Below are 10242 nucleotides of genomic sequence, written 5' to 3'. Positions count from 1 at the left end.
TTTATAAATTATTGAAGATTTAATATAAACTCTGAATAAAAATATATTATTTAAAATTATAACATCTAATGGTTAAAAAAACAAGTAGAAATTGAATTTTATAAATTCAAATTCAATAAAAATTTAATGTAAAATAATTTACTTTTTAATTATATTCTATTATTATGTTTTAAAGTCATGATTTTTAAAAAACATAACAAGCTATTATTTAAAGTATAATTTAACTAATTATTTATGAAATAAAATATTTACAAATCCAAAATCTAATAATAAAATAATAAAAGAAAAAAATGTTTCTTCTTCTTTTTCTTTTTTTTCATTTGAAAGGCATATAAAGTGGAAATCTTTGGTTTAAAAATTAAAAATTTTGAAGTTAGTATTTTAACGCATAAACAGAAAGTGGAAGTTATGGATGAAACAAGCACCTGGATACAAAATGCGATGAAATAAGAAATCGATTTAAAAAAAAAAAAAAAAAAAAAAAAAAAAGGCGGCAAAACTATCGTCTCGATTAAAAAGGGCGATGAATCAAGCTTCTCGACAAGAAAGGCGACAAAGCAGGCAACTTAACGAAAAAGGCGATGAAACAAGGCACTCGATGAAAAGGCGATAGAAGAAGCTCATCGAGATTTTAAAAAGGCGATGAAAAGCTTACTAAACGCAGTGCTTGTGAAGGAGCTGCTTGCTGGGTTTAGTATGTGTGTGTATGTGAGTGTGTGTGTGTGAGTGTGTATGTGAGTGTGTATGTGAGTGTGTGTGTGTGAGTGCATCGTTTGTCGCAAACGTGAACCCTACATCAGATCCATCGCCCTCCGCCCACCGAATTCCAATCCCCCCGCTACATTCCCATTGCTAATTTGGCAACCGGGTCACCATTGCTCTCGATTCGCTCTTGGGTTTTGATTCCCACAAACTTATTCTGCTGCCATCGCGATCGTATTCCTCCGTTCATCTCGTTGTGTAGCCCTGCATTTCTATCCCATTTCTAGCGTGTTGTGATGTAATTGGGAAGTCTTTGATCTGCAGTTGACGTTGCAGATGGTGTTGTTGTTGTTTTTGGTGCCTAGTTTGATCCCTCGTGGAGTTTGGATGGCGCATTCTCTTGGTCACGATTGGTCCCTGAGTTTACTGTTTGGGAATACGCGCGAGCTTGTAGTGAAATCCTCTGGTGGCTCTTAATTGTTAATTGTTGATTTTCCTCCGTTGTGTGTTAGCAGTAGTAGCGCTAGTTCATGCAACGTGCACTCGTTTCCTGTGGTTTGTAATTGTTGGTTTAGATCAGAACTGAGTTCGGTTGCTTACGCTACATTCATGCCATTAGGTAGTTTAGTATGAGGTTTCCTGAATAGTAGGGAGGGATATTATTGTAAGAGCTTCTTTCGAGGTTTTGTTATTCATTTGTTTGGCGGTTTGTGAATTGGGTATTGTTGTCTTCAATTTCCATCCCCAGTTTGGTTTGCGCCGAGTTTGACTTGCACTACCTTCGTGGAAATTGGCTCATCTGTGGAGTTCTGAAGTAAAGATGCTGTTACTTCATCATTCTAGCTTACTTTTGAAGAATTCCTCTCGGGGGTTAGCTGATTAGTGGCGTTGATCGTACGAAAAAATTGCTGTAATATGTGCGTCAGTTCTACAGTTAAGAGCTCTTTAGGTCACATTCTTGTTTCACTGTGCATTGATTTCGCTGCTGGTTGTGGGATGCTCATGTTGAGTACATTCTGAAGCATTTTTCGTTGTTATTGCTGTTTTTCTTTTTCTCCCTATATTGTCAGTGTCTTTAAAACCCTAGAATGATCCGACCGCCTTGACCATTATCGATACCTCGTGAGGGGGTTGATGGATTATTTAAAAGGGTGTACTTCGAGACCTGCGTTTCTGGGACAAATACCATTCATAGTAGAGTGAAGCAATTTTGGTTCGATACTTGCGGGCGTGAAGTTTTTAAAGCCTCTGCTACGTATCTTGATGCAAAATGATCGAAGGATTAACGCCCGCGCAGACTGGTGCGCTGACTGTGATAAACCAATGTGCCTCGGCACTCTCATTTGTCGGCACATTCTTCATTGTCATGTGTTATGTCCTCTTCAAGGACCTGCGCTCGTTCGCATTCAAGCTTGTTTTCTACCTTTCACTATCTGTAAGATTCACTTGATTTCTCCCTGCTTGCACCAGTAAAGCTATATGGTCATCGTCGTGATATATTTTGTGTACTTGAAACTTGTTACTCTTCTGATGCATTGCTGAGTGAGCTTGATTCTATTTTTCACTGGCTGCAGGACATGCTGGCCAGTCTCTTCAACATGTTGGGGTAGGCGTGCTTCCTATTTTGTTTTCACAGCCTTGGAGTTTAAATCATCTACATCATGCAGTTTATTTAGTTATTTATTTATTTTTCAAGGATTCAACATGGTATTGAGATAAAGTGCTGTCTGGCAGAAATCCGGGTGAGGGCTTTCTATGTTATGCCCAAGGTTACAGTTCCCAATTTTTCTCCATTGCATCATTTTTGTGGACGACGACCATATCTTTCACCCTGCATCGCGCAGCCGTCAAGCATAAGACTGATGGCGAGGGATTTGGCGCAATTTTTCACGTCTATGTTTGGGGTATTAACTTATTCTCTGTTTTGATTTTTCGATTGGGACTTTCTCGCGAGGTGATGATCACATTTACGTCTACAATTAAATCCATGCTTTCTGCAGCTTAGTAGGATCTTAAGAAAGGATTAAGATATTTCTCTATTTTTTCAGATTCCATCTCGTCTTAAATGTTAATATGCTATTCAATATGTAGAAGTAAGTTGTACATTGAAAGACAACCATATGATTAGTCTGTCAATTGCTCTCTATTCTGCAGTAATTCTACAGTTGTAGCTCTGACACTTGAATGCAATGTCTTACTCCAAATGCCATCAAGTGCGACAACCACAACAATTTCTTCATTATTTGTAGGTTCCTCTCAAGGTTCCTCTTTGCCAATGGGATTCCGTAGGATCGTCAATAATTCCAATGTGATTTGCTGTGATTGGCAGGCACATCATTAATGATGACCATCATACCGTTGATTGGGAACGATTACGGACCTGCGGGAGCTTGGTGCTGGGTTCAATCTGAAACCGCGGCAGGCAAGGTGAAGCCTCGCCTACACTTAATTCCATCGTAAGATTGTGTTGCAAATCGTAGCCAATGTTCGAGTCTTCATAGAAACCTAGGTAGAATTAGTTTTTGACATAAGCGAAACCATCCTTACGGAAGGGGTAGTGGCATTTGTATACCAGGTGCTTCGCTTCATGACATTCTACTTGCCTCTGTGGGGAGCCATTCTCTTTAATGGCATTGCTTACTTTCAAGTCATCCGAGTTATCAACAACGCAACTAGTGTATGTGCTCTAACCCTGTGTCCTACACTTTTTGCTTTCTTCACAGAAGACAAAATTTACACATCAATTCGTTCGTCTGAACATTTCAGTTTCAGAGCAAAAAACCTATGCTGGGTTGACTAAAAATTGTTCTAAACACCAAGGATTCACTTAATGAAGAGAGCAATATTAGAACTTTTATTTAATTAACACCCCCGGAAGTGTGGAATGACAGTGCTTCATGCAAAGCAACAAAATTATTTTCTGGGTTTGTAAGTTTTTCGTCCGATTGCTGATTTTATCTTAACGTATAATCAAGTTGGTTTTAATTCAGATGGCAACAGAATTGTCCGACAGACAGCTACAAGTACAAACTAGGGTTGATATGAAGGTAATTTGTTGCTCAACTCCAAATTTCTGAAGTTATTAAACCTGTGAAGTTTGGCGTTTAACTCTTGACGTTGTATGTAATCATTTTGGAATGAATAGTACTACATCATGCAGAAAATTTAGTCTTTGCTGGTTTAGTGTGATACACTAAATTTTAACTGTACCGTTAGCCTTAAATCTATCTTCAAACTTTATGGTATCTTGTCCAGTACATCCATTCATATGCTATTCGCAAGTACTGCTGCCTGGAAAGGCGGATAATCTATGTTTTCATAATATTTTACTTGTTCATGGGTGTCTACAAGGTCTAACATAAAGTTGGTTTGTGTTGAGTGAGCTTACCTCTAGTTGTGTGTAGTTTTGAGAATTTTTCATTTAGTTCATGAAGAGGCTCAATTCGATCTAATGTTGTGGTTTCAAATTTGCAGGCTTTAAACCGATATGGATACTACCCATTAATACTCATTGGCTCTTTTACTTTTGGGACCATTAACCGCATATATGGTTTTGTAGAGCAACATCATCCTCTCTTTTGGCTCTATTGTCTTGATATTGCCTCTGCCTCTTTGATGGTAAGTACTATAAACAGTTCCTTGCAATTTATTTTATGTTATTTTATTTTATAATTTTTGCTTTTGTTTGATAATGCTACCATATTTGGGATTGAAACGTCACGGCAAGGTAGGAATTTCAATGGAGGATGTGCAATTAGATCAAATTCACTTCATGGTTTGATACTATTTTTTAGTCATTGACGTTCGGTTTTGGTCTTAAGAAAATAAGTAGGTCAGTGATTTTGGCGAGGATATGCTTTCTTCATTTTAGTTAATGTCCAAACGACTTTTTCGCTTGCATTATTATTGTTACTATGGAATTACACCCTTAGACGGTTCCTCTATGAACTAGCAACTTATATATTAGCGTACATGTGCAGGGTTTCTTCAATTCCATAGCGTATGGCTACAACAGCTCAGTTCGTCGCGTTTTACAAGAGAAATTGGACTTGTGAGTCTCATCCTGCTTGTCAGTTTAGTCTCGTGTGCTCATACAATGGTTGTGTAGTGGTGTGTACAATCTAGGTGTCACTTTCGGGCTCGGAAAAGTTACTGATTGGCTAATTCTACGCCATTGAGGTTATCACTCGAGTAAATCAGGACATGTGTGAGAGTGTTGGGTTGGAGACGAAAAATTCAGTGACGCCTTTGGATAGCGATTTTCATAGTAGGTTTTGACTGGTGAATAGCCTTGATAATGATAGTTGGCGATTGTAACAAAAGAAATGGAATTTAACAATCTTATGTGCTTTCCTACGGACGTGTTATTCGTTGATTTGTCTCACAAACTGTCGTGCACTGGCAGGATCTGGCCGGAGAAATATCGGTGGTGGACATCTGGATTTACAAGACTAGATAATTCGGGTGAGGCTGAGATGGTTTCACTTGAAGCTGACCAAGGCCCGTGAGCCGTGTCAGTGGTTTTCCAAGTTTTTTCATTAACTCTATAAAGTCTTTTCTGACTTGTGTACAAAACTTCAAGCACTGGAATATGATATTTAGCTCTTGGGCGATGTTGTACCGTCATTTTCAGTTCTTATCTTCGTCCACTTTATAGAGTGATCAAAAAATTGTTGGGCAGCACTTTCCCGAGCAACATGGGAACAGAGGTACAGAGAAGTCGAGCGTAGCTCAAGGAGGGCATCCACTTTTATTTTACTCAAGTGACCTACTTGCCAAAAACGTTGTTGCCATGATATTTTGGCAAATGTCTGGAAGGTGGCGGCTCGACAAAGTTAGGATAGTCTCGATAGGTTGGGCTTTCTGCTCAGGAGTTGTACTCTTGAGCATTTTGTAAATGGGTTTGCCGATTTGGGTTGGGGTTTCGTATCCGTTGTGAGCTGTTATAGGTTCTGAGGTTTATTTTCTATAGCAAGAGATTTCTTTCATAATGTTACTGCTCCGTGTTCGATAGACCTGGGTCGGGATGTCGGAGATTGACGCTATTCAAAATAAATGTGTATGTTTTGGATCAGAGACAACAAAGCGAAGAGAAACAGATACGCCCAGAAAGTACAAGCGCAAAACTGCCTCCCATTATCTATATACCGACCCTCGATATGCTACCGATCTTGCCGACATTTTGTAAATATTGACTGGGAAACGGATCAGTTAAGGAAAAAAATTAGTTATTTGGAATAGCGACTCTGCTAAATTGGGAAAGGAAACAGTTTTTCATATCAGGTGAGTGTAAATCGGGCAGCTCGTCATCTATCTATGGTATAGTACATATCCTTATGCATAAAATATAAAATATAAAAAAGAATTATAAGAATTGCACATTTTGAAAAAAAAATTCTTGAGAAACCCTTCCGTAAATTGAAATTGTTACGGCCGTGCGACAGGTGCAAAGATAACGAAGGAACCTACCGCACAACGCATGACAATCTGCACATGTTCTTGACAGCTTAGCCCACGATAGCTTTGGAACTGGTTCACATGATTTCTCAGCTGCATTGATAGTAGCTCTAGCCTGTAACTACAAAAGAAAAATATGCATTGTTTCTAAATCAAGCAGAGAAACTAGTGAAATAAAGTCGTCGAAATTGTATCATGTAGTGGCGAGACTAGTGACATTTGGTAACATTAGAAAGGAATTTAGATAACATTAGTACAAATTCATGCTAGACACAGATAGGTCTGTATTGCAACATTCAAAGAGGTGTAGACGACCCTCCATCAAGAGCTTGACGGATGCGATACCAAATGATGGCATGAAGCTGATATATCCCAGTGTAAAAACTTTCAAGTTCTTTGATGTTTTGCTTAAAAAGCTATCCCGTCTGTTTTAACCAATGCAATGGTATCCAAACTGAGAGCCCAACAAAAGGAACTGCAAAAAGGGTCTACATCAGAGGTACCAATAAAGAAAAATAACTACAAAAAAGAAAGTAATCTGAATTTACGTCCGAGAGAACGCTCGTCGCAAGCTCAGTAGCAAGCTGGGGCATTACATCTTGGGTTGGATTCTCAGGAGTTGCTGCACAAAGAAAGGCTGTAGACCCTTTCTCTTCACTAAACACGAGAAGGGTAATCGCCATTCGCATCAACGGTATCACTCCGTCGTAACGTCGTCGTTTCCCTTCAAAGAGAAAAAATTCTATACACAGCTTTCTGACTTCAAAAACCTGTCCCCAGGGTACTTGGAAATTGTCTTGCAGTGAAAGTACAGGCCACTTCCGTCGGCCATCCAGATGATCGTTATTCGAAGTACAGGAAGGTCTGTAGTGGTGATTCACATGCGGACATGTGCTTCATGTTACCTTCACTACACCCTGTAGGAGCTCAAGTCTACCTCAGTCGCCATCGCCATGTGCATAGGGCCATTAAATATAGGATAAGCAAAGTGAGAGATGATAGACCCGCGAAAAGTGGTTTACCCTCGAACTGCAAACCGCATTTAATTACTGCACTGCCTCTCGGACGCTACCAGAAAATCTTCATGCCATGCAAGCAGAGATCTGGACAGATACAGCTAATGGCGGAATTTTGACGGTATCAAGGAATCACTCTCGGTAAACGGATCATCTTCAACTGACATCACTCTCAGCAGATGATCTGCGATTCTCATCACTCTCGGTAAATCAAGACCTGCTAAATCACTCTCACGCAAGTAACACGTGAGCTACATCACTTTCAGCAGATGAAGATCTACAAAGTCACTCTCTCGACGGGGCATGCCCGCAATCACTCTCGAACCAGACAGCGGCCTGGATGTGGGTAGGATGCTCAATACAGCTCCCAAAGAATCAAATGAGATCCAAAAGCGCAGCCAACCTCTGCATCTCCTGCGACGAGTCGCGAGGAGCAGGCGGCAATACCTCTCCATACAAACCAGCACTGATGGGAGGGGCAAGAGCAAATATGGGCTCTGGAGTAGCATGACTTATCTCTCCTTCCATGGTCCACGACATGTCCATCTCCAGTTGAGGAAAGCATGTTCCTTGAAAAATTGAACAGTAATTCTCTCCCACCTCTAAAGACGGCTGTGAACTGACATGCATGTTTCTCTGCATCCCTATATCCATGGTGTCATGTGAAGGCGACACTCCCTGGGTCAAAGGTGGAGTGACTAATGGTTTGCACTCTTCGAGTTTCGGGGGCTCGGTGTTAGAATGAAGATAAGGACAAGGAAGAGAGGAGTCAAGTCCACGATTAGAGTCCCAATCGCTCAATAAAGCGCCTGTAGTGATGGAATTCGTACTCGGCTTGATGCAATTCCATAGTTCTGCTTCAGGAAAAGAAGGCGCGCTGGTTAGCGATCTAACAAAACTGCTCGAATCTTGATGATCCTCAGCAGACTTGGTGGTAATCGTGCTGCTGGCGGGGCTGCTGGAAGAGTGCTCTGAGTCATCATCGAAGTTGCGGGCCCGGCTGGGATTGATCCTAGTGGATGACTGAGGACACTTGGACACCTTGAGAAGCACTGGCCCTTCCTCGCTCTGACACATTTTGAGCTGCGGGGCTGGCTTTGGGCCTTTGGGTTGTCGGACCTTTACAGTTTCCTGGAATTTCGCCTTTCTCTTGACTTTGATCTTGGATTTGGTAGCGTCACTCATGGTGGCGTCGGAACAATCGCCATCTTCAACATCAGTATCACCCCCAGTGCCGTCCGACCTGTCAGTTCTCAAAGGCAAATGCGTGTTGGGATCAAGACCCTGACTGCGAAGTCTTTTCTTCAACCTTGTGTTCCAGTAATTCTTGATTTCATTATCAGTGCGGCCTGGGAGTTGCGCCGCAATTCGAGACCATCTGTTACCACAGAGACACTGAAATGATCAGAGTGTGCAGGCCAAAGTAGCATCTCCAAGATCCGTAAGCTCGGTACTACTCGAATCATCTGTTCGTAACAAGCATGCCTGAAAGGTGCTGGTGTCCTTCGGCCAGCCGTCACTGGATACAACACTCGCACAAGGATAACAAAATGGAAAGTGAACGAATGGTTACCTGTTGCCTAAAGTGGCATGTGCGTCAAGAATCAGATTCTCTTCCTCCTCACTGAATATGCCTCGCTTAAGGTCGGGCCTCAAGTAGTTGATCCATCGAAGCCGACAGCTCTTCCCACATCGCAACAATCCTGCCAAACAAACAAACGAACAAACAAGAATGTATTCAGCAAGAAGGCTCTCAAAAACAGCAAGTCGACCTTCGACACTATGCGTCGGAGTGACTGAGAAAACATACACAGGGTTTCGAGAATACTAGTGTATACCTGCGAGCTTGGGGGTAGCTCGCCAACATCCCAAGCCATTATTGGTGATGTAAGAAACAAGCTTCTGATCCTCTTCGACCGTCCACGGCCCTCTCTTCAAACCCGCTTTCTCACAGCATGGTTTCCTCCCCATGCCCTCGAAGTCTGTCTCGCAAATACCTTTTTCGCGCTCAGAATAGCTTCAACAACTGCCGTCTGAAGAAACCACACACTAAAAAATGAACCCTGTCAGTACTGCAACAACACCCACTAACCCAAGAACACATCTAGGCTTACGTGAGCTCCCTCTTTCACAAGAGAATCTCTAAACTCGTAAGATTCCACATGGTCACTAGTGAACCTCTTGTCGCTTTCCTATTCCAATCAACAAAAGAACATAATCGTTCAAGTTTGCGCACTTCACTCCGTCGCAACCACAGAGGTCCTTCGCACCACCCTCCATAAATATACTCTCAAGTCATCCAAACCCAATGTAACACCACTAAATCTCCCACTTAAGTTTTATTCTCCAGAACCCAACGCAAGGCTCCGTAAATCTTTCCCCCCACCCCCCATCCCATGAGCTCGCCGGCCCACAACAACCTGCTTGTAAGCTTCTCTCTCACCTAGTTAAGCTACCCACCTGCATGCAGCAAGCCTCCACCAAGTAGTCTGGAACCCAAGACAGAATCTAAAGCCTCAAGGAACACAAACACTTCCGCGACAAGGCCAGAATAACACCGCGAAAGCGTCAGTCTGCAAGGGGGAAGGGAAGGGGGATGTACTTACTTACCACCTGGTGCGCAAGCGGCAGCAGCAGGGGAAGGTAGGATCTGGTCTCAAGCTGGGCTGCTCCCTCAAGCAGGAAGGAAGGCAGGTAGGATTTGGTGAGGGTGGGATGTACGTAATAAGCACAGAAAGATAGTTGTGACTTCAAATAGCCTCTCGTGGGAATTCGCATCGGGGATAGGCGGAACTCTCCGCGTTTTCCGGTAGATGAATCTGTCCAGGAAACAATGGTGATTTCTGCTTGCAATACAGGCGGCTAGTCGCGGTTGTATAGTTCTTGTAGGCGCGATCAATTCATCAACTACTTTGCTCTGTTGAATCCTTGCGCTAGGGCTTTTTCGAGGGTGGCCCTCTGTGGTTGTTCGGCTGGATACCAAACAATAATCTAGCACTAGACAAGGTACTAAGGGTTCGAGTTAAGGTTTTCTCAAATGGCGCACTCATACGCCAATGCAGTTCGT

The 10242-nt window shown here is 42.1% G+C and overlaps 2 protein-coding genes across 9 annotated transcripts; one reads left to right on the top strand and one right to left on the bottom strand.

Annotated features, from left to right (window-relative positions):
* Positions 1 to 674: 674 nt before the first annotated feature.
* Positions 675 to 6283, top strand: LOC112286585 (G protein-coupled receptor 1). Of its 4 annotated transcripts, none has more exons than XM_090253161.1 (11): positions 675 to 2137; positions 2277 to 2308; positions 2437 to 2606; positions 3032 to 3129; positions 3278 to 3379; positions 3693 to 3749; positions 4177 to 4320; positions 4683 to 4753; positions 5108 to 5166; positions 5778 to 5985; positions 6147 to 6283. In XM_090253161.1, the coding sequence occupies exons 1-10, from the start codon at positions 1973 to 1975 to the stop codon at positions 5888 to 5890; spliced, it is 1011 nt and encodes a 336-aa protein (XP_090109287.1). In that variant the 5' UTR covers positions 675 to 1972; the 3' UTR covers positions 5891 to 5985; positions 6147 to 6283. The 4 variants fall into 4 exon arrangements, with proteins under 4 accessions (XP_090109287.1, XP_024384344.1, XP_090109286.1 ...); XM_090253160.1 differs by having other exon boundaries at positions 731 to 2137; positions 3678 to 3749; XM_024528576.3 differs by lacking the exons at positions 5778 to 5985; positions 6147 to 6283 and having other exon boundaries at positions 5108 to 5328.
* Positions 6284 to 6527: 244 nt separating this feature from the next.
* Positions 6528 to 9922, bottom strand: LOC112286583 (myb-related protein Pp2). 5 transcript variants are annotated; one of them, XM_024528571.3, is made up of 4 exons: positions 9782 to 9922; positions 9014 to 9224; positions 8749 to 8878; positions 6528 to 8553 (listed from the first exon to the last, which is right to left on the bottom strand). In XM_024528571.3, the coding sequence occupies exons 2-4, from the start codon at positions 9144 to 9146 to the stop codon at positions 7551 to 7553; spliced, it is 1266 nt and encodes a 421-aa protein (XP_024384339.1). In that variant the 5' UTR covers positions 9147 to 9224; positions 9782 to 9922; the 3' UTR covers positions 6528 to 7550. The 5 variants fall into 5 exon arrangements, with proteins under 5 accessions (XP_024384339.1, XP_024384338.1, XP_024384340.1 ...); XM_024528570.3 differs by having other exon boundaries at positions 9786 to 9906; XM_024528572.3 differs by lacking the exon at positions 9782 to 9922 and adding an exon at positions 9636 to 9778 and having other exon boundaries at positions 9014 to 9208.
* Positions 9923 to 10242: the final 320 nt, after the last annotated feature.

The sequence above is a fragment of the Physcomitrium patens genome, chromosome 9 (assembly GCF_059467195.1).
Source record: "Physcomitrium patens ecotype Gransden chromosome 9, ASM5946719v1, whole genome shotgun sequence".
NCBI lineage: Eukaryota > Viridiplantae > Streptophyta > Bryopsida > Funariales > Funariaceae > Physcomitrium > Physcomitrium patens.
This window is presented reverse-complemented; position numbering and strand designations above follow the sequence as displayed.

Bases quoted from the DNA above. Each gene is read 5' to 3' on its own strand.
- LOC112286583 (XM_024528571.3), bottom strand. From the start codon at position 9,146: ATGGGGAGGAAACCATGCTGTGAGAAAGCGGGTTTGAAGAGAGGGCCG. The intron at 8,879-9,013 runs GTATACACTAGT...TTTGTTTGGCAG, and splicing joins AGCTACCCCCAAGCTCGCAG to GATTGTTGCGATGTGGGAAG. The intron at 8,554-8,748 runs GTAACCATTCGT...CTGTGGTAACAG, and splicing joins CATGCCACTTTAGGCAACAG to ATGGTCTCGAATTGCGGCGC.
- LOC112286585 (XM_090253160.1), top strand. From the start codon at position 1,973: ATGATCGAAGGATTAACGCCCGCGCAGACTGGTGCGCTGACTGTGATA. The intron at 2,138-2,276 runs GTAAGATTCACT...CACTGGCTGCAG, and splicing joins TTTTCTACCTTTCACTATCT to GACATGCTGGCCAGTCTCTT. The intron at 2,607-3,031 runs GTATTAACTTAT...TGTGATTGGCAG, and splicing joins TTTTCACGTCTATGTTTGGG to GCACATCATTAATGATGACC.